Genomic DNA, 18,627 nt, shown 5'->3' with positions numbered 1-18,627 from the left:
TCGTTGCCTACTAAATTCTCGTACTAGGTACGAAGTTGGCCTAGCAAGTCTCAGGATGTTAAAATAGCCGGTATGGCATGAATTGACTATGTGGAAAAAAGCAGGTGTGAGGATCATCACCGCACAAGAAGCATTCAGGGGTAGCAAAAGATTCACAGGCGGAGAAAACAGGTGAAAAGGTAAATTTTTGAATTGAAGACTATTAATTACGAAAATCTTGCACAACGAGGCGACTCTCTGCCTCTCGCTGCCGTCAATGGATCGCTTAGAAAAGGCACATAGTAAGCTTCGCCAGCGCCAAAAATATGAAGAAATAATAATAATAAAACAGTATTCGGGACATGCCAGTCTCCGATATCCAGAAAGATCATTCTCGGATAGTATTCCCAATGCGTTACCCTCATAAACACCAATGTTAAAGAAAAAAGCATATTTTCGTATCCTCGTCGTGGTGGTCATCGTACAGATATCGTTGCTTTTCAGATTGTATGCAGCAGCATTACAATCGCTCGCCACATCCAAATTCAGTGGCAGTAGCAATTCCTTCCCATGTCAACAAGCCTTGTTGTGATCAGTCTCCTCATCGGACAGGAACACTTCGTTTCGAAGACTGGATAGATGATCGACAGGTCTATGGAGTTCTTGCTCCACACGAGGCCCGCGGCTTCGGCTTCTCATCCGCTGTTGCGACTGGAAGACATCTTGGCCGGCGGGTGAAGCGATTCTGGAAGGGCAGTGCTCGCGGCGCTTCTCCCGTAGGCGATTGTGAAGGATAAGTCGGTTTGCGGAGGACTTGACCGAGGGAGACGAGGTTCGAGAGGTCAGGCTGAAGGGAGAGATGGAGCGTCGACGAGATCGCCCTCGCAGTGTGCTCGATTCATCTGGACGCAAGTTCTTGGAGCTGGGCATGTTGCGGTCACGTGTCCGCCCCCGGAAGCCATCATGGTCGGAGGGAGGGACGACAGTCATTTTGATATCGCGGAATGAGTCGCTAGGAGGTGCCATTTGAAAGCTCAGAAAGTTGTGATGGCGAAGTTGGACCACGGAAGGTTCGGGAGAAAATAGAAGGTCTTTGGAAGAAGTAATGGAACTCGAGTCAACCAGGGGGTGCGGAGTTTCAGCTAGGCCCCAAGCGTCTGTCGTTTGCTACTCGTATTGCGCTGGGAGTACGGAGTAGTAATAATATGGAGCACTACTGGTGTATCGTACTGGTACGGAGCACCTTGTGTGGAGTGGTAAATGGGCCGCGAAGTGCAGACGCAGAGTTGAGTAGGAGGAGGAAGAAGACGAGGAGCAGCACTCGTGGGCAATATATAAGTGCGAGTATGGAGAATGGTGTGGTTCTTCTAGAAGAACCGGGGCGGTGGCATGAACAAAGGCGGAAGTACCGACAAAGATGTTTCAGACAGAAAGAAAGCTGCTGATGGATTTGGTTTAGTAAAGGAAAAGAAGCAGCGTCGAGAAGATGAAAAGAAGCCAGGGGTTGAGGGCAGTATTAGTACTAGTGGTATGGCGGTACGAGTACGCAGAAACAATTTATAGACTTCAATTTAGCTGAGGCCGCTCCATGCTCGTCGGGCCAGGGTCTTTGACAGGGGGTCCGACAGGTGCTGTGCAGCGTGCATCATCCCGGCAAAGCGTCCCCCGGGTCACCTGAGCTGCGCCGGCGAGCAGTAGCCTGGGGGTGGCACATTATAGCGGCCTTGAAGGGGCCTTGGGCGCCAATCAGACCAGCTTGGCGCCCGCCATGACTTGACGCCTCCAGCTATTAGCAGCACCTGCTGTTATTGCCGGTAGCCTTCATTACTTGAGAGCATGGCGGGTAATAGAGCAGCCATCAGTCTGGTAGCGCCGCTTGTAACTCTGAGCCAACAACGCCAAAGTTGCTTTGTGTGGTATTCGATTCAATGCTCCCAGTGGATTGAAACCTTGTTTTCTCTCAATTGGCGTTGACGCACCCAGTGTGATCGGCGTAATGTCCTTGCAGATTTGGGGTCTCGCTCAGCGGTTACAGTGCTAACTAACACAATCTCGCCGTACAGCCCAACCGCAGATCGTGACACCATTCGCAGACACAGCAGCGTCAGTCTCGGCGCCAGCAACCAACAGCGGCCGTCCGTCGACCAACGCCACCGGCCCTGTCTGCAGCCATTGACCTGTTGCCTGTAAATCTCTGTCAGCGTGACGCCGGCGTGCATACGAGCGATGCAGGGAAGATGCAGACGGCCCTGCAAACAATGCGGCAGTGGCTCGCATGCTGCCCAGCCAGAGGCCTCGCCGAGTCGTGGGGCCAACAGATTCACCAAAGGCCCTGTACAGGCTTCGTGTGAGGCACAGTGGAGAGCCTGAATTGGCTTTGCTAGAACACGATGTAGCGACGAGTTGGCTGCTCGCTCGCTCGTGATATCGATTCCGTAAGAGAGAGCTTGTCACCAACCACCATGTACAAGCGCCTATCGTTGGATTGGATACCACTACTACCGACTGCTAGCAATACCACCCAGACGACAAGTTTGTAACCATTTTTAGTTTCTAATACCGGCCGAAAAAGGTGGCGAGGCACTGTGGCCCTACTAGAGGCACATTTCCATGTCTTGGTCATCTTTTGCATCTTGACTTCGATGGCAGCACACATCAGCCAAGCAAAGCGGCGGCAGACATCCCGACTACGCGCTTCTGACTGGAAATTTTGACGCCTCCCAGTCTATCTGATCTATTAAAATAGCTACTCCTACTGTGAAAAATCGCCAAGCAATACAGGTTGACGGGAATCAGCCGCGTCTTCTCCACTTGGATCAAACCTTGAAGCCTCTTATGCTGCTTTCTCCGTGCCGAAACAGCTGAGCATAGCAGAGCTTGCTTGATAAGCTGATAAGAGAAGCAGTGACATACCTCTCCAAGTGTTTACTTTTCGGTGGCAATACTTCACCTTAAGGCGACTACATGTGATGCCCTCCCGGCACTAAACACGCCTGGATATCCGGAGGGGACGGCTTCGACTCCAATGGTGCTGAATCAACGGGAACATGGACGTTTAGAAAGCTCCGGTACACACCATCAACGGTCAGTCCCTCCCTCCAAAACTATGTAGAGGAATTCTTCCACCATGGGATCGAGATGGCCTGCGTTCCAAGACGTCAATGGACAGGGACGATCAAACCGCATCGCCAGGGATAACCATGATAGCCTATTTAGACTAACGTTAGTGCAAACCGGGGTTCAAAGAAACTGGTAACCGTGTGGCCCCTTTGATGAACGCAGGCACCCTCCGCATCCTTTAGATTGGCAGCCTGCGGTTGGATACTAAGAGCGCCACAGAACCATGGCCAAAGTATGACTGTCGCCTTGTTCACGGCAGGGCGATTGCTCAGCACAAAGAGGAAAATGACTAGCTTTGGATTTTTCGCCCCCCCAATCGCCCTGGTTTCATCATACCGGGGACAACGCGTCCGGGTGCATCTCAAATGCTTGATTCATTGTTTGAACTGGTGATCGGCTCAAAGAAGAAAAAAACGAAGGTGCCTTTGATGATGGCCGCGTAATACGGAATGGCTAGTTGGACCTGGTGACTCAATGACATGGCGGCTCGTCTAGCCATGGCGAGGGTGCCGAGGAAACAATCATAGACCATCCATGCTGCCGCGGAGACTTTCATATGTCTTTGACGGCTTCTATCCGCTTTGCGCGCCCCGTCAACGTGCTATGCTAATGACAAAGTCCCTGGAAACAGGGGACGGGGTAGGGGCCTCTAGTCTGGAAGCATGGGGTTTGCCTTCCAGAGATTCTTCGCTGCCGCCCCCTTTATTTTCGGATTCCTTTCAATATACGGTATCTGGCAAAGTTGCGAATTTCATTCCAATAAAAAGACTAGCCATTGATATCCTTGCGCGGCTGAATATGAGGGCTTATATCCATGTAGGCGCAATTGTGAATAAATAATTCATTTGTTAGATGAACTGTATGTCTTTTGCCGATTCACCAGCTGTTATCAGCTACAAGTCGTTGAAAGTAAGTAGCATTCCAAAGCACAAGGTACATGTAGAGAGTTAGAATGAAACGCTGGCTGGAGATATGGCCGTATTAGACAGATCCACTGAGCGTGGACGAATTTGGCCCAGACAGCTATTCTGCTTCTAGCCCCCAAGGAGCATGGTAGGACGGGCGTCTTTTAGGGAATTCTCGCTATAAATTTAGATGCAAGCGCATTGTACTTCTATCCATTCTCTTTTGAAAGAAGGAGTTTAACGACGCTGTAAGGTAGATTACATTAGAGCTTTTATACCGCTGCCTCAAACTTCTCATCTATCCGAAATTTATGCATTAGAGAATGCTACATTCGCTTATGCGGTTCTCGAGCGTATTCTACCAATTAAAGCGCGCGCCGCCTTTTACACATCTATAGAGAAAGCAGTAGCAAGATCCAACTGCATGTACATCGTCGCATTAGGTAAAGTAGACGTTCACTGTAGATGCATATTCATTATGGTAGAGCGAAAGTACATGTGGCTCAGGGACCAGCTCACCCCGCAGCTTTGTTTCATTGATCTCAAATCATTCTTTCGTGCCCAATCTACCAATATGGCGGAACAAATATGGCTTGAATCCCCTACTCTTGCAAATATCGTAGACTTTTTCAAAAACTATCCATTACATACCAGCTTCACGGCCTTTCTTGAACACAAGGATGCCTTCGCCTTTTTTTGGGGACTCGTTTCGTTTGCACTCACTGCCTCTACTCATGACAATCAGCTGTCCCCAGATTTTCAATGGGTGGAAGATATTAAAAAAATTGCAGCATCGGGACAAATAACGACTCCAGAACCAAGAATAATACTAAAGCATTCCGCGAGTGAAGTGTCATCGAATGCAATGAACAAGAGTCAAGCTGCTGCAACGGGAGCCACGATCCTAGTGAACAGCGCATCTGCTGAACAAAGTACAACTCCTCATGATAATTTAACACTAGAGAACACCAATTCTCCCGATTCTCTAGCTAATAACTCACTACAACATCGTACAGACGTTCCAGATGCCGCCGCAGATTCGAGAAATGGCTCATTATTAGAGGAATTCGAACAATGGAGTGGCGACCCAAGCTCCTTTTGGGATCAATCAGCAAAACCTTTGCAACTGACACAGGCAACCTATGTGGAAAGATTTCAGGCTTTCCTTGCGCAAGCGCTGAAAGAGGGATCCCAACTTCAAATCCAAGTCATTTTGACACAGCCAGCTAATATTGAAGTATTTCGGGGGTTCCGCATGCACACGCTGCACACACTAAGAGACGTGTCCCAGTTTCAAATGCAAATATATCAGTATAGATTTACTTGCGTCTTGGCCTATCAGTTTTGGATCCGCTTCTCGTCATCTACCTCTATATATGATAAAGTTCATAAATTAACGTCGCCTCGAATAAGAGAATTTCTTCGGATCGCCGGCTTGCCACCAGACAATGAAAGCGCATGTTCAGATGTTCTTTTCAGCGGCCGAAGACGCTATGAATTTTGCAGACAGCTTCAGCCAAATGGAAATGATGTTGACTATGGTCCTTTATTCCGGCCGGATATTCCAGATGCAATGTATGCTTTTCTGATCATTCATTGTGTAGACAAGAGATTGTACTAAAGTCATTTCACAGATGGGATCGCCCTACCCCTTATGCTCGAAAGAAATTCGAAAAGTATCTGGAGATTTCGAGATCGAAAAATATTTCAAGATGGTCAGAGGAATCCGGGGCCCAATCGGCAGCAAAAGCCATTCTTGACTTCCGCCATGCGCTTATATGGCCTGATTGGGTCCACTTACATGTTGATCAGCCGCACAATAATATATTATCCCAGCAAATACAGTTTCCTTCTCTTCTTTCAACGGCAAGAAAACGTCAACGTAGCATCTCACCGACCAATATTAATGCTACTTCATCTTTGATAGACCCGGAAGTCCAATTCATCCAGCATAGTAGGTCTCTACAACAAACAGAATCCGGGCTATCTTCTGCCGCTTGGCAGCATCCACTCAATGTTGAGAATGCTCAAGGCAGACAGCCAATCGAAAATCTCAATGATGACAGCAGCAACAATCCAGAGAACTTGAATATGTACATGGCCAATCTTGACAATCTAATGCAGGCAAAGGCTCAAAGGGGCAGTCTCAGCGTGAATATCAATGGCGATGAGGAAGGGTCTCTACGGAAGACGTAGATATCCTGGCTTCCAACGCGGAAATGAACAATGACCATGAGACAGGGTTTGGTGCTACGGGTAAGTTAGATTCTCTTATATCTATTGGGGATGTGAATGACAAAAGCAACGAATAGCAGCCACGATTTGCGGCTAATGTTGGTACTACAATGTACTGCAGGTGCAATAGATTGAATGTGGGCACTGAGACACTTCAGCGCAATAAAATATGCGGTAGCGTTAAGAGGCCCGTAAGAGCTTATACTTATGTAGCTACAATTGTGAATTAGTTAACTGGTTTATTAAACAAACTGCTTGCTCTTTCGCCAGTTCATCAGCTGTGGTCAGCCACAGTCGTCGACAGTAGGTAGCATTTCAAAGCATTAGGCAGAATGAGAATGAAACGCTGGCTGAAGCTATGGCCATGTTAAACATATCCACTGGGTTTGAAGAACTGGTGGGATTCGGGCTTTTGGCAAGAATATTCCGCTTATAGCTTGCTACAAAGAAGCACATGCCAACCAATCAAGCAGCGTATCCTCTGTGGCGCAATTGGCTAGCGCGTCTGACTGTTAATCAGGAGGTTGGAAGTTCGAGCCTTCCCGGAGGAGACACGCCAAGCTGCTTGTATTTTTGCAGAACCGAAGCACAGCTAACAAGTTGTGTCATTCTTTTTGTCTCTGTATCATAGCAGATGGTTAACTCAACTCTTATAAACTCTCGAATGGGCAACTCTGGCTCGAATGGGTAACTGACTCGAAGAGGTAACTCTGAGCCATGATGACTCCATAAGGCGCCTGTAGTTTTCTTTTCTTTTTCGTATTCTGTTGGGAGAACAAAAACGCCTCTTCTCAGGTCGGCGGCCAACCAAAGTGTATTTATTATGCACCACTTTACCTCTCCATCTTGCCACAAGGCAGCAACGCCCACCTGCTCTGGGCAAATAAGCCGCAGCTCACCGAAGAAAAGAGTCACCAACTTAACCAGATAAGGCACTGCTAGGCAGCCGCTGCATCATCCGCCACGCCTCTGAAAGGCTCCCACAGTTGGTACCTGAAAAAAGGCATCCGGCTCTCGGATTAGGTATTCGATATACCTGCGTATACGCCATGGTACAAACAGCCCCTCGTCCGCATCCAGCAACTCTGATCGTCAACTGGCCAGGACTTGTCTTCATCACCCCACCGTCTCGCATTGCCAGCAGTCACGCGGGGCTGTTTGTAGATTCTTTGTAACCCGCCGTAGCAGCAATAGTGTGTTTCTGCATCAAGCCGAAACCTATCCGGATGCATGCATGGCTCTGTAGGCAGACGAGGCAACCAGCCACAGTAGCCAGACGGCAGCGAAGAAAAAGTCAAGGTCATATGTGATGATGTGTTGGCTTGGGGATTCTGCACCTCTTTTTCACCTCCCTGTAGTGGTGTTCTATTGGTAGGCAGGTAGCGGTAGTTTACGTGTACACCTACATGCGTCAAATGACTCCCAGCGGCTGTGTAGCTTAGCTTTAGCTATTTACCTTACCTACCTCACCTTCCTACGTTTTACTTTTTCGCATCCTTTCGCAACTTGTTTTTTCTTCAGAGCCTCATTTTCGCATCTTGATTTCCTTGGATAATTCATTGACTTTTCGCTTGCGCCACTCTTTTCATCAATTTGACTGTTAATCTGATCCTCTTTATCGATTTCAGCTCTTTATAAGATATACATGTGTTGGTCAAGCTGAGCTTCGCCAGCATCGAGGACGAGCTGTTCGAGCTACTCCATTGCATGCTGCTTATCAGTCTATCCCGAATTCTATCAATATTTTACGCAAATTCAACCTCTCCATGGTTAGTTGTCGCATGTGAGTGTCTTCTTTCTTTAAATGGGCTGTATGCGACAAGGCACACTTCACTGCATCAATTGCTTCGTGCATGCGATCTGCGTATAAGCATTGGGTTCATCGCGTGCATAGCCTGGGTGTCGGCACTTTTTCACAGCCACAATCCTCCCTCCCGTCTATACTAGAAGATCTTTTTTCATGGGCTATCAATCACTAATAAGAGAGAAAAGAGAATAATGGACGCTTATATGTATGTCAACGAGCCATGGCCAGCTACTTCTAGAAGGGCGTCGATTGTTGTTCCCGAAATAGTGCAGGATCAAAGCAGTTCAAGTGTCTCACAAGACACCACACTTTCAAACACTCAAGAACCTATCCGTAATCAAGAAGCTGACGATAATGACGGCTCGTATCTGTCTCTATTGATACAAGAAAACGAAAGACTTGACAGCGATCTTGTGTATTCGACAAACGTCGAATGCGACACCCTCACACTCAATAAAATGTCACAGTGGGCCAAAGTCATGCAAGGCCTCACATCCGACGAAGCCGTTCTGTCGTCTCGCTTTGTCGATCTCTGCAGACTGCGCTCTATCCAGTCAGAGCTAAGCGAGGGAGACACGCTTGTCTTCATCGACTACCCGGATATCACACGTCGCCGCTCGGAGCAAACCGACTGCTATGGCATAGGTTACTCATCTCAGAAATTTCGTGTGCACTCGAAAAAGCTTCTTGCAACTGGATCTACAAAGTTCGCCGAGATGCTGAATCCGACGTATCAATTTCGCGTTCAAAGACGTAGGAAGCTTGCAAACAACCTCCCTGAGGGCATCAGATATGTCCTTGATTTGACACCACCGTCTGAAGGAGATGATCTTGTATTCCAAATGACTCAGTTGTCGCTCACGCCCGGCATCATCAAATGGTGGGCCGCCAACGACCTTCATAAAGTTACCAGCTGGCTGGTTACCGGACATGACGACGTATGTACATGCGGCCAGCGACCAATTCCAGGACGGGGTGATCCAAAAGAAGGAAAAGGAAAGGCTGTGGCCCAGCATGTATTCGAAGAGCCAATACTACTTGACAATAATAACAATAATACCGAGAATGGCAACGACAATACCAACAGTGAGAAAATCTTTCCCCCCACGTCGCATGATTTGCTTTCCAAAAAGATGCATGGGATCAATCGGCCGTATGAGACGCCCAACTACCGCAACATCCCCGACTATTGCCCCGTACGCCACCGCAATAACATTATTCGTCTTCTCATGATGATTGAGGGACACGATATCATGCTGGATTCAGCAAACCGTGTCTGGACACTTGTTGGTCTGGCAAAAATATTCGATTGCCCGTCCGTTGTGAGGGATCCAGTTACCCAATGGATTATGTACAACGAAAACACAAGATTCATCGAAGTTCTGCCGGAAGAGGCATTGCAGATAGGATTTTCTCTAGAGCTCGCACAGGTCACGCAGTGCGCTTTTCGAATCCTCGTCAATGAGTTGGCCCTCAAGGAGGCCAGTACCAGCTCCGGACGCGACCTAAGCCGGGTCACTATCTTTGGAAGAAGGCTCGGGAACTTGGATGACGAGCTGCATAACATCGTTCAGCACGCTGCCCGGGCCCTCGTCGAAAGAGTATCATTGATTCCTGATGCATTTAAGAGCGAGTATAGCCTCGACTGCTGGATGGTTGAAGAATGGGTCAACGTTCGGAAAATGGAAGCCGTTCTCATGGAAGAAACTTCTGCAAGCAGTGTGGTAGCATTGGAATCTCTCCGTGTTGTGATGACGGGAATACAGAATAGCATCAAAAACTCGTTTGAGAGCCTTACAGTAAGTGATGAGGCCTCACAAGCTTCGTTCATCTCCATGGATGAAGATCGAGCCACCTACGTATTACCCGAAGATTTTGAGTCCCTCCAGGAGATCGAACAAAGTATGAACTTGACTCAGAGGCTCCTTTGCCCCTTCATCTATCGGCAACTAAGCGACAATTGGAACCCAACTTTTCACGTGTCCCAATGGCTGTCTGAGACAACTTCAGGCTTATCTGGAACACTCATGACTCGAGCCCGGAATGCCGTTGAGCAAGCATTATATGCAAATCCATCCAAGGCAAGTTTCCCAAGTTGGTGGGTATTCCTGCACCATGTAGGAGAACCTTTTACCGTAAAGGATCCGCTGGTCGACCTGACGGCTCTCAACAGGCAGATCCACGCTGCCACCTTGCCGTATAGCAGTTCATGGGTGCGATTCGACATCGAGCCGCCCCTTAACATCACCCGCCATATGCTACTTACTCTCGATAACAACGAGATGAAATTTTTGCCCCTCTGGGCCGGCGGCTGTAATGACGACACTGGAGGAGTATTCGAGGCTGAGCTTCCTCCTGCTAGTTGGGGTCCCAATGGCCCTGGGCCTGCGTACCATACTGGAAATACAATCCCATCTACGTCGAGCGTCTCCGGCTCGTTGGTCAATGATTTCTCTACCATGAAGTTCAAGGGCAGCACCGTAGTTGGCTCATTAGATGCCCAAGACAGCATATCGACGGTATACGCCCCTGGCCACGTCATTGCCGACGATGTGTCGATTGTGTCCGAATCTTTTGACGCGGATGGGCCTGAGAATTACCAAGAAGCCAGATTTGTGATCCCGTCGGATCACCAGGACACCGGCCGAGCAGTGGACATGATGATCGAATCTCTACATTCAGATGCAGATACGGCGTCGGTTGTGACGGATAGGGCGGCCGCTGTTAGCAATAACGATAGCAGCGGCGATGAGGATGTAATGAACATTGATGATCCGGTGACGCAGGTGATTGCTCAGAGCTATGAAAGCGATGATAATGAGAGTAATGCTAGCACATTGGAAGCGTGGGAAAGCCTATGATGCTAAGAAGGGAGAGTAAGGTCTAGATTCTGGCAGATTTCTTTTCTACTTCTTTCTTGTTCCCTTTTCGATTTTGTTGTGTTGTGGGATGCTCACAATCTTTTCTCGGAAGTTGGCTACTTAGTTGGCCCTTTTTTACTTACTTTTTTTTATACGACTTGATGACTACAGGAATGATATAAGGATATAACTAGGAACATCAAGATAGTACGACAAACAATTTAGCATATACACATTGGGACAAGTACCTATAAAAAGCCTCGTAGGCATGGTTCTTTGGAAATGATTTTAATCTTATTCTATATTCAACGCTAAATATTATATCCTTTGTCTATTTTTTTCGTATTCCATTAAAAAAACTCGCAAAGAACCATCAATGAATCCGCTCATCAGCCTCAATAACAAAAATAATCATGTGCATATAACAATCAATCCGTTCTGGCAGTATTCAAGAGCCATTTTAGAACTGCTTCTTTCCTTCATTCCCCCCTTCCACGCTCTTTCAGCCCATGTTAAGCGTATTACCCGACCCCTTTCTATTATCATCCTTGAAATCATCCCAATATCTCGCCTTGTACGTCTCCATATCCACCGCCTCCATGTCATCCTCGTCAACCACTCGTTTCGGAGGCTCCGTGCCGCCACCCTCAATGATGCCGCCCCGCTTACGCTCCTCCTCGAGGTACTCGTCTATAGACATGGTAGGCAGATTGTGTCCTGGACGGAAAACCCCCTTGGCGATATCGGCGCGCGAGCCGACAATCGTAAAGGGCTGTAGAGGCTCACCCTTTGATCCAAGGATGGGACCGCCGCCGCCCAGGCGCATTCGATTAAGAGGTTGATCGAGACGGAAGGACGTGTCGTTGGGATCGTCGCCCGAAGATTTCGGCGCAGCGGTTGGTGATGGTGCGGATCGAAGCAGAGGTAGCTCCCGGTTGAGCGAGTCGAGGGCCTGGAAGGTGTTGTGGATGGCGAACTCTATGCTTGTGAGGTGCACTTCGCGCACGAGCTCCTCGTCGCCGTGTTCCAGATAGCGCGGGTTGCGCTTCAGTATCTGGAGCTTCTCCTTCAGCGCCTTTTCGGCCTTGAAGTTGGCGATTTTGCCTTCTCTCTTTGCGGCCATATCTGAGCCAGCGACGACTGCAAAGGCATCTTCGTCGTCGCGATACCGTTCGAGGAGCTTGCTATACGAACCCCTAACCAAACCATATCCATCTACCACGCTGAGGAACCTCTCGTATGCAGATCTTGATTGACCCAGGACTTGGAGACGTTCTTTCGGAGCCAAATGCGGTGTTCGCTGTACCAGCTCGGCGATGTAAAAATCCACTAGCAGATACGGCAATGATGTCGTCGCGACATCCTCAATGCCCTCGTTGGTTGAGAAGAGGGACACCGCAGATATTTGATTAATAGCTTGTGCGTATAGCTTCAGCGCAGCAGCGAGATCTTCTGCATATTTGGGAGAGGTGGCAATCGGGGCGTCGTTGACATCTTCTCGTTTTGACTCGGCAGCTTCGAAAACGGCTCTCAGGGACTGTGGCTCGTCGGACGAAGCCATGGTGAACGAAAGTTGAAGATTGAGGCGAAATTCGTATGTATGCAGCGATAATATGAAGTGTTGTGTATTTGTCTTGCTTTATTCTGGTTCCTTGAAGCTATAATGTCGTGGTTGCTTGCTACGAGACTCTGTTGGTAGTACGGAGTATGACGAAAAGAGGTGGGTTGAGAAAAAGAGCTAGAGTGGAGGGGCTGTTATTTTGCCCCTCCAAATGCTGCTTAGATATCGATAACAGATAATGAAGCATTACACCAACTCACGCAATAAAACATTAATAATAGACTTCATTATACCCAGAATCTGCCCTCGGAGGCTGATCACTGGTAGGTTGACTAACACATTTTATGTACAATAGACCAAACATAGAGCAATATTTATCGAGTTAAAGAGCCAATATAATAGCAGACCGTCATATACCACCACACTCATCCAGGACCAACCTGTCTACCACTAACATATCAAATAAACCTATGCACCAAAATAAATTTAGCCTCCAAAAAGATGTCATAAACTCTCAACGATATAAGGCAATCAGCCATTGCTTCAATCGTCATCATCCTCCACCTGGAATGGGTCGTCGCTCTCTTCGTCTTCTTCTTCCTCTTCCTCGTCCTGCTCGTCAACACTCATGGATGAATCCTCATCGTCGATGATAACCTTTCTGTTCGCAGCTGCAGCCCGTCCAGGTCTTGCCCGTGCCGCTGGTCTCGGAGCGATTGATTCATCTGCATATGCTTCTTCCATGTCATCGTCTGAATCATTCAGCGCCTTCTTCTTGGCAGCATATCTTTTTGCGGCTGGAGAAAGAGTCGAGGTTGTGGTTGCAGCCTTAAGTGCTATCTTGTGCTTGCTCACTGCTTTGCCCTCTGCCTTGTCCTTTGCCCCTGCTGGCCGGCCACGTTTCTTGGTGTCCGCTGATGCTGACGCCTTAACTGCAGGTTTGGATTTGGCAGCTTTTGATGGAGCGGCCAAGTCGTCCTCGTCCTCGTCATCGCCCGGCTCTTGGCTCGTGGCCTTCAGTGGCGATGGCTTGGCCAACATTTCGTAGTTAGTCTCATCATCGGTGTCAAAGTCAAATGCCTTGGCTGACTTTATCTTTGGCTTTGAGACTGCGCTTGTATTGCCGTGGCTCGAGTCAGGCCGGCTCATTGCGTGCAGACTAACTCGCGCACTGGATTCTCCAGTCGGCTTGCTACCAATGCCTTTGACCAGCGCTCCGACGTCGCCAAGCATCTTATCGTCGTCCTCCTCACTATCTGAGGACGCATCGAATAAAGTTCTGGCTTTGGAGGCTGCTGCTCGTTTGTTGCGGACGGGGACGGGGACCACCTCTGGCTCTTCAGACAGTGAAATCGATCGCGGTAGTGAGATTGATCGCGACTCCGAAGCTGATCGCGACTGCGATGGTTTGGCTGCAGCTGGTTTAGCTGCAGCCGGTTTGGCCGCAGCCGGTTTGGTCCCAACAGGCTTGGCTGCAGCCGGCTTGGTTGCAGCCGGCTTGGCTGCTGGTTTGCTTCGGCTAAGGGCAGCAAAGTCATCATCAGAGAAGTTATCAGAAAGTTCAATTGCCTCCGGCTCTTCCTCTTTCTTGACCTTGGGTTTAGCACTGAACATATCAGCAAACCTTTGTGCCGTCTTGGTCTCTACCTTGGGCGCTGCCTTCTTTCGACCCTTCTTTTCTGGCTCATACTCGTCATCATCCTTGGCCTTCCTACCGCGGCCACCACCACCAGCTCCTATCTTCTTGGATACTCGGCGGCCCATACGGCGGATATTGGTCTGGATTTCTGCGTTGAGAGCCAGATGCTTCTCCCACTCAGCCTCAAAAGCAGCTAGATCTTCACACCACAGATCTTTATCGCTCTTGGCATCGAGTTCATCATATTCAGCCTTCTTCTTCCGGATTGCTTCCTTCAGCTTCTCAAGACGTTCTGCAGTCAACGACCAAATTGGCATCTTAAGAAAAAAAAAAAAAAATACTCAGTTAGAGATTACTCTTGCTGCACGATAGTTATTTGGATTGACGGAAGATCAAACTTACCGAAAGAAGATAGTCGTAATCACGAGCGCTCTCCTCACCCTCGTCTTCCTCATCTTCTTCCTCCTCCGTCGATTTCTTCGTATTGTTGTTCTTGACAGGAGGGAATGCCTCGTATTTGCTGTCACGTAGCTCTTTTACAAGAACCGTCTTCTTTTTCTTGCCAACGATCAAATCGCCGTCAATAATCTCTTGGATAAAGCGTGCCTGGTTCTTCAGTTTCCGGTGATCGGCATCATAGACGCCAAGCCAGTGGTCCTATATGTAGGTATTAGTCAACGGTGAGTCAGTTATGAAGTTAATGATCTCATACCTTTCGCTTCTGATACATTTCGAGTCGATAAAGATAATATTCTTCCAAAATATCTTCCACCTTCTCGTACTTGCGAATCTGGCCACGAGTATTGAAAGCGACCAAGTTTGAAGTTGCAACTTGTTTAGTGAGCTTGAATCGCTCAAGCAGACCTTCTTCCAAAACTTTGCCCATGTGCTTCTCATCCACTTGAATCTCAAAGTGGACTGTCTTGTGGTCGTTGAATTCTTTGTAGTCCTTGATCCAGGTAGGGCCATCTACGCCGCTGATAATCTTTTCAAGGCGAGCCTTGAAATCATCAGTCCATACGCGGATTGGAAGCTCAGTGATGACCACTTCGTTCGGGTTTTGCTCGTTCTGGTAGGCAATACCGTTGAACTTGTATCGATCAGGGCCAGCAGCCTCTGGCGTACCCTTCCAGCCCCTGAACCAGGGAGTCATTGTCTCAAACGGCTTCTCTTCACCGTCATCTTCCTCAAGACGGCCCATTCGTCGTTTCAAATTCTTTACAATTTCCAGTGGGTGATAGTTGGGGATGGAAGTGCTCCAACCTGTGCCAATACCATCGGCACCATTGACAAGTACCATGGGCAGGACTGGAGCATATATTTCTGGCTCAATCTGTTTTCCATCTTCGAATTGGTGGTTCAGACTTGGCTCATCAAGAGAGGAGAAAATTGACCGAGCAAACGGAGACAGTCGTGTAAATGTATAACGAGGACTAGCAGAATCTGAGCCACCAGCAAGTCGAGAACCAAAGTTACCACTGGGTTCGAGGACGTTGATATTGTTCGAACCCACAAAGTCCTGAGCCAATCCAATAATGGTCTGCTGCAGTGAGACTTCACCGTGGTGGTAGGCAGTAAGTCCAGAGACGTAACCAGCCAGCTCCACAACCTTCTCATCTTTGACCACATTTCTCTTGAAGCAGGCGTATAGCACTTTTCGTTGACCGGGCTTCAATCCATCAATCATTGACGGGATGGATCTTATGTTATCCGCCATACTGAACAGAATGAGCTCCTTGTTCACAAAGTCGGTATAGGTGATAAGCTTCGAAGAATGGTCCAAGTATGTACCGGGGACAAAGCCGCCCAGCCACTCCTTTCTAGCATCAGCCTTTTTCTTGGAAAAGGCCAGGTCAAACAAATCCGCTTCCTCTGGCTTCATGACACTGAACTCCTTCAAGTGCTCATCCAAGTTTGTGAAGTACACTTGGGCATCTTCATTGCTGCTACTACCCAGACCCTTCAAGTACTTGTAATGCCATCTTGTGACTTCGCTACCGCGTTCTTGTTTCCATTCCTCATACTGCGGCTGCGTAAAAAATGACTTCAATCTTTGGGGCTTCTTGGGGTTGGGACCTTGCCAGACTTTGACAATAGGCGTGATGAATTCTCGGAAGAAGTCTGGAATCTGGAGCAGTGAGGGGAATTGCACTTGGAGGAAATTGATGAGAAGACCCTTGATGTGACTGCCGTCGTGATCCTGATCAGCCATGATCATGAGATGACCGTAACGCAAGCTCTTCGTATCAGTGTACGTCTGCTTGTGCTTGAGACCCAGGAACTGCTTGATGTTCTGAATCTCCTGATTTTTGGTGATTTGGTCAATAGAAGCATCTCGTACATTCAGCAATTTACCACGGAGTGGAAAAACGCCGATACGATCAGGGTCAAGAATGGCTCGTCCAGAAACGGCCAGACCTTTGGCAGAGTCACCTTCGGTCAAGATCAGCGTGCACTCATGGCCACGCTTGGTTCCTGCCAAGTTGGCTTCTACAAGCTTAGCATTGCTCACTCGAGAGCGCTTATTTCCATCGCTCTTGGCCATCATCTTGTCTGCCTTCTTTTCGGCAAAGGCCATGATGTTTTGAATTGCGTCGGACTTGGCAACCTTCTTCAAGAAATCCTCTCCCAAAGCACACTTGCTGCCGAATTGCGAAGTCTTGGTAGTCATTTGCTCCTTGGTCTGCGAAGTGAATGCAGGGTTATCAACCAAACAGTTGACAAAGATGAAGATATGGTTTCGGAGATGCGCCTGCTTCAAGCCGTGGCCCTTTCTCAGCTTTGTCACGGTCTTGAGGAGGTATGCTGTGATTTGGTCGGCAATATAGTTGACATGAGTACCTCCTGACGTTGTTGCAATCGAGTTGACGAATGAAACCTGCTGGAATGTGCCATCTGATACAGTGAAGCCAACTTCCCATCGGGGATGGCCCTTATCTTTGTCGATTTCAACGGTGCAAGTCGGATTACCGCCTTCTTCCTGACTCCTCTCACCAGCAATAGACTTTGCGTAGAGGTCGCAGTATGATTTGAAGTTGTTGATCTTGATAAGTTCGCCGTTGAGCTGAACTTTGACCCCTCGCATTGTGCCGGCCATGTCATGGACTCTTCGGTAGAGCAGCGCCTCAAGGTCGTCTGTAATGCCTTCTTCCATTCCAAACCTAGCGTAGTCAGGCTTGAATGTGACCCGAACGAAATCAGAGGCTTTGTTGGAAGTAATCTTTGCCTTTTGCATGGTCTGCATATTGTCTGTCCACGTCTGCTTATATCGTTTCCCGTGCTCGCTGTCCTGGCATTCCAATGTGAATTCTGTGCTGAAAACGTTACACAGCTTTGCACCGTAACCGTTTCGTCCACCAACAGTCTTCTTCTCATTATCATCGAAGTTGGAACCAGCCAACAGATGGCCAAAGATCAGCTCAGGAATATAACACTTTTCCTTCTCATGCATGACAATGGGAATACCCTTGCCGTTATTCTCAACGCTAATCTCGCCAGTAGTTCGATCAATGTTGACTTTCATCATGCTCATGGAGCTGTCACGCTGTTTGTTGTCGGCAGCGTTGACCAGAATTTCGTCGAAGATCTTGTAGAAACCGGGGACGTAGGTGATGTTGCGGTATTCCATCTGCTTTGATTCTTTGTTATAGACCCAAATCTGCTGGTCTGTCTTTTCCACTGAGCCAATATATGTATCGGGACGTTTGATGATGTGTTCGAGCTGGGTCAGCTTTTGGTAGGTCTCCGTCGCCGTCTTCTTCTTGGTAGCAGGCTTAGCGTCGTCGTCAATGGCCATGCTATCATTTTCAACCTCCACCAGAGGCTTGGTGCCCGATTTCTTGGGCGGTGGTGCCGTCTTCTGCTTCTTAGCAGTAGGCGGAGTGTTTGAAAAGCCGGACGAAGCTTCTACCTCTTCGTCGTCCTCATCGCTCTCAAGGTCAATGATCGGCCGTTTCTTCGGCGCCGCTTTGGTTTTTAGGGTTGTCTGCACCATCTTCTTGACGGCCGGCTTTGCGGCAGCCTTGGCTTTCTACAGTGGATATGTTAGTCGCCGCAGGGTGAACACAGAAAGTAGAGGTGATGGAAATGTGTAAAGGTCGAGTCGCATGGGGCATTTGATCGGCGCAAAGGATACGGGCGTAGTCTGATTGTCGCAATCAAAATATAGAGGTGAGAGCCAAGTGAATTGCTGCCTAGAGCTAGATGTGCCGGGAATGGAATCCCATTGGACGGGGGAATACAAAGCCGCTTCACAGAAAGGCAGCGCATCGCAGGTGCACGACCGCTTCGGTAGAGGAACCATGTGATGTGGTCAAGAGTAACTTACGGGCTCGGGGACATATCCGTCGGATTCATCTTCAACTTGGAAGACAGAGTCGTCGTCGGAATCCATCGTATCGGTCTCTCTTGGGCGAGAGTTGTTTGTCTTGTGGTAGATGGTAGATGATATCGGGCGCTCGAAAAAGGCGGTTGTTGAAGTACTGGGCAGGGGTGCTCCAAATAGGCCTGAGACAAGCAGC

The 18,627-nt window shown here is 48.5% G+C and overlaps 5 protein-coding genes and 1 non-coding gene across 6 annotated transcripts; 3 read left to right on the top strand and 3 right to left on the bottom strand.

Moving 5' to 3' along the window:
• Window positions 1–110: 110 nt before the first annotated feature.
• Window positions 111–1,718, bottom strand: GGI43DRAFT_409015 (uncharacterized protein). Its single transcript, XM_083206435.1, has 2 exons — window positions 332–1,718; window positions 111–281 (listed from the first exon to the last, which is right to left on the bottom strand). Exon 1 carries the CDS (start codon window positions 1,003–1,005, stop codon window positions 553–555), a length of 453 nt encoding a protein of 150 aa, XP_083059321.1. The 5' UTR covers window positions 1,006–1,718; the 3' UTR covers window positions 111–281; window positions 332–552.
• Window positions 1,719–4,184: 2,466 nt separating this feature from the next.
• Window positions 4,185–6,484, top strand: GGI43DRAFT_92980 (uncharacterized protein). The gene is made up of 5 exons (XM_083210524.1): window positions 4,185–4,936; window positions 5,021–5,579; window positions 5,639–5,958; window positions 6,129–6,260; window positions 6,361–6,484. Exons 1-4 carry the CDS (start codon window positions 4,429–4,431, stop codon window positions 6,173–6,175), a joined length of 1,434 nt encoding a protein of 477 aa, XP_083059320.1. The 5' UTR covers window positions 4,185–4,428; the 3' UTR covers window positions 6,176–6,260; window positions 6,361–6,484.
• A 232-nt stretch (window positions 6,485–6,716) lies between these two features.
• GGI43DRAFT_t148 lies at window positions 6,717–6,790 on the top strand. The gene has a single exon. It is a non-coding gene; the product is annotated as a tRNA-Asn (tRNA).
• A 908-nt stretch (window positions 6,791–7,698) lies between these two features.
• GGI43DRAFT_408998 (uncharacterized protein) lies at window positions 7,699–11,259 on the top strand. Its single transcript, XM_083206434.1, has 2 exons — window positions 7,699–8,008; window positions 8,232–11,259. The coding sequence occupies exons 1-2, from the start codon at window positions 8,006–8,008 to the stop codon at window positions 10,905–10,907; spliced, it is 2,679 nt and encodes an 892-aa protein (XP_083059319.1). The 5' UTR covers window positions 7,699–8,005; the 3' UTR covers window positions 10,908–11,259.
• On the bottom strand, window positions 11,260–12,664 carry GGI43DRAFT_408996 (TAP42-like protein). The gene has a single exon (XM_083206433.1). It carries the CDS (start codon window positions 12,466–12,468, stop codon window positions 11,410–11,412), a length of 1,059 nt encoding a protein of 352 aa, XP_083059318.1. The 5' UTR covers window positions 12,469–12,664; the 3' UTR covers window positions 11,260–11,409.
• A 75-nt stretch (window positions 12,665–12,739) lies between these two features.
• GGI43DRAFT_408995 (DNA topoisomerase 2 domain-containing protein) lies at window positions 12,740–18,242 on the bottom strand. Its single transcript, XM_083206432.1, has 3 exons — window positions 14,820–18,242; window positions 14,510–14,764; window positions 12,740–14,424 (listed from the first exon to the last, which is right to left on the bottom strand). The coding sequence occupies exons 1-3, from the start codon at window positions 18,099–18,101 to the stop codon at window positions 13,012–13,014; spliced, it is 4,950 nt and encodes a 1,649-aa protein (XP_083059317.1). The 5' UTR covers window positions 18,102–18,242; the 3' UTR covers window positions 12,740–13,011.
• Window positions 18,243–18,627: the final 385 nt, after the last annotated feature.

The sequence above is a fragment of the Trichoderma evansii genome, assembly GCF_050947405.1.
Source record: "Trichoderma evansii strain SZMC 28006 chromosome Unknown GGI43scaffold_14, whole genome shotgun sequence".
Classification (NCBI taxonomy): Eukaryota; Fungi; Ascomycota; class Sordariomycetes; order Hypocreales; family Hypocreaceae; genus Trichoderma; species Trichoderma evansii.
Note: the sequence above shows the minus strand (reverse complement) of the source record. Positions and strands in the feature narration are given on the sequence as shown.

Coding starts and splice junctions, on each gene's coding strand:
- GGI43DRAFT_409015 (XM_083206435.1), bottom strand. CDS start 1,005: ATGGCACCTCCTAGCGACTCATTCCGCGATATCAAAATGACTGTCGTC.
- GGI43DRAFT_92980 (XM_083210524.1), top strand. CDS start 4,429: ATGTACATCGTCGCATTAGGTAAAGTAGACGTTCACTGTAGATGCATA. Junction 4,937..5,020: donor CAGCGCATCTGCTGAACAAA/GTACAACTCCTC, acceptor AACATCGTACAG/ACGTTCCAGATGCCGCCGCA. Junction 5,959..6,128: donor AGTCCAATTCATCCAGCATA/GTAGGTCTCTAC, acceptor AATCTAATGCAG/GCAAAGGCTCAAAGGGGCAG.
- GGI43DRAFT_408996 (XM_083206433.1), bottom strand. CDS start 12,468: ATGGCTTCGTCCGACGAGCCACAGTCCCTGAGAGCCGTTTTCGAAGCT.
- GGI43DRAFT_408995 (XM_083206432.1), bottom strand. CDS start 18,101: ATGGTGCAGACAACCCTAAAAACCAAAGCGGCGCCGAAGAAACGGCCG. Junction 14,765..14,819: donor AAATGTATCAGAAGCGAAAG/GTATGAGATCAT, acceptor ACCTACATATAG/GACCACTGGCTTGGCGTCTA. Junction 14,425..14,509: donor ATTACGACTATCTTCTTTCG/GTAAGTTTGATC, acceptor TTTTTTCTTAAG/ATGCCAATTTGGTCGTTGAC.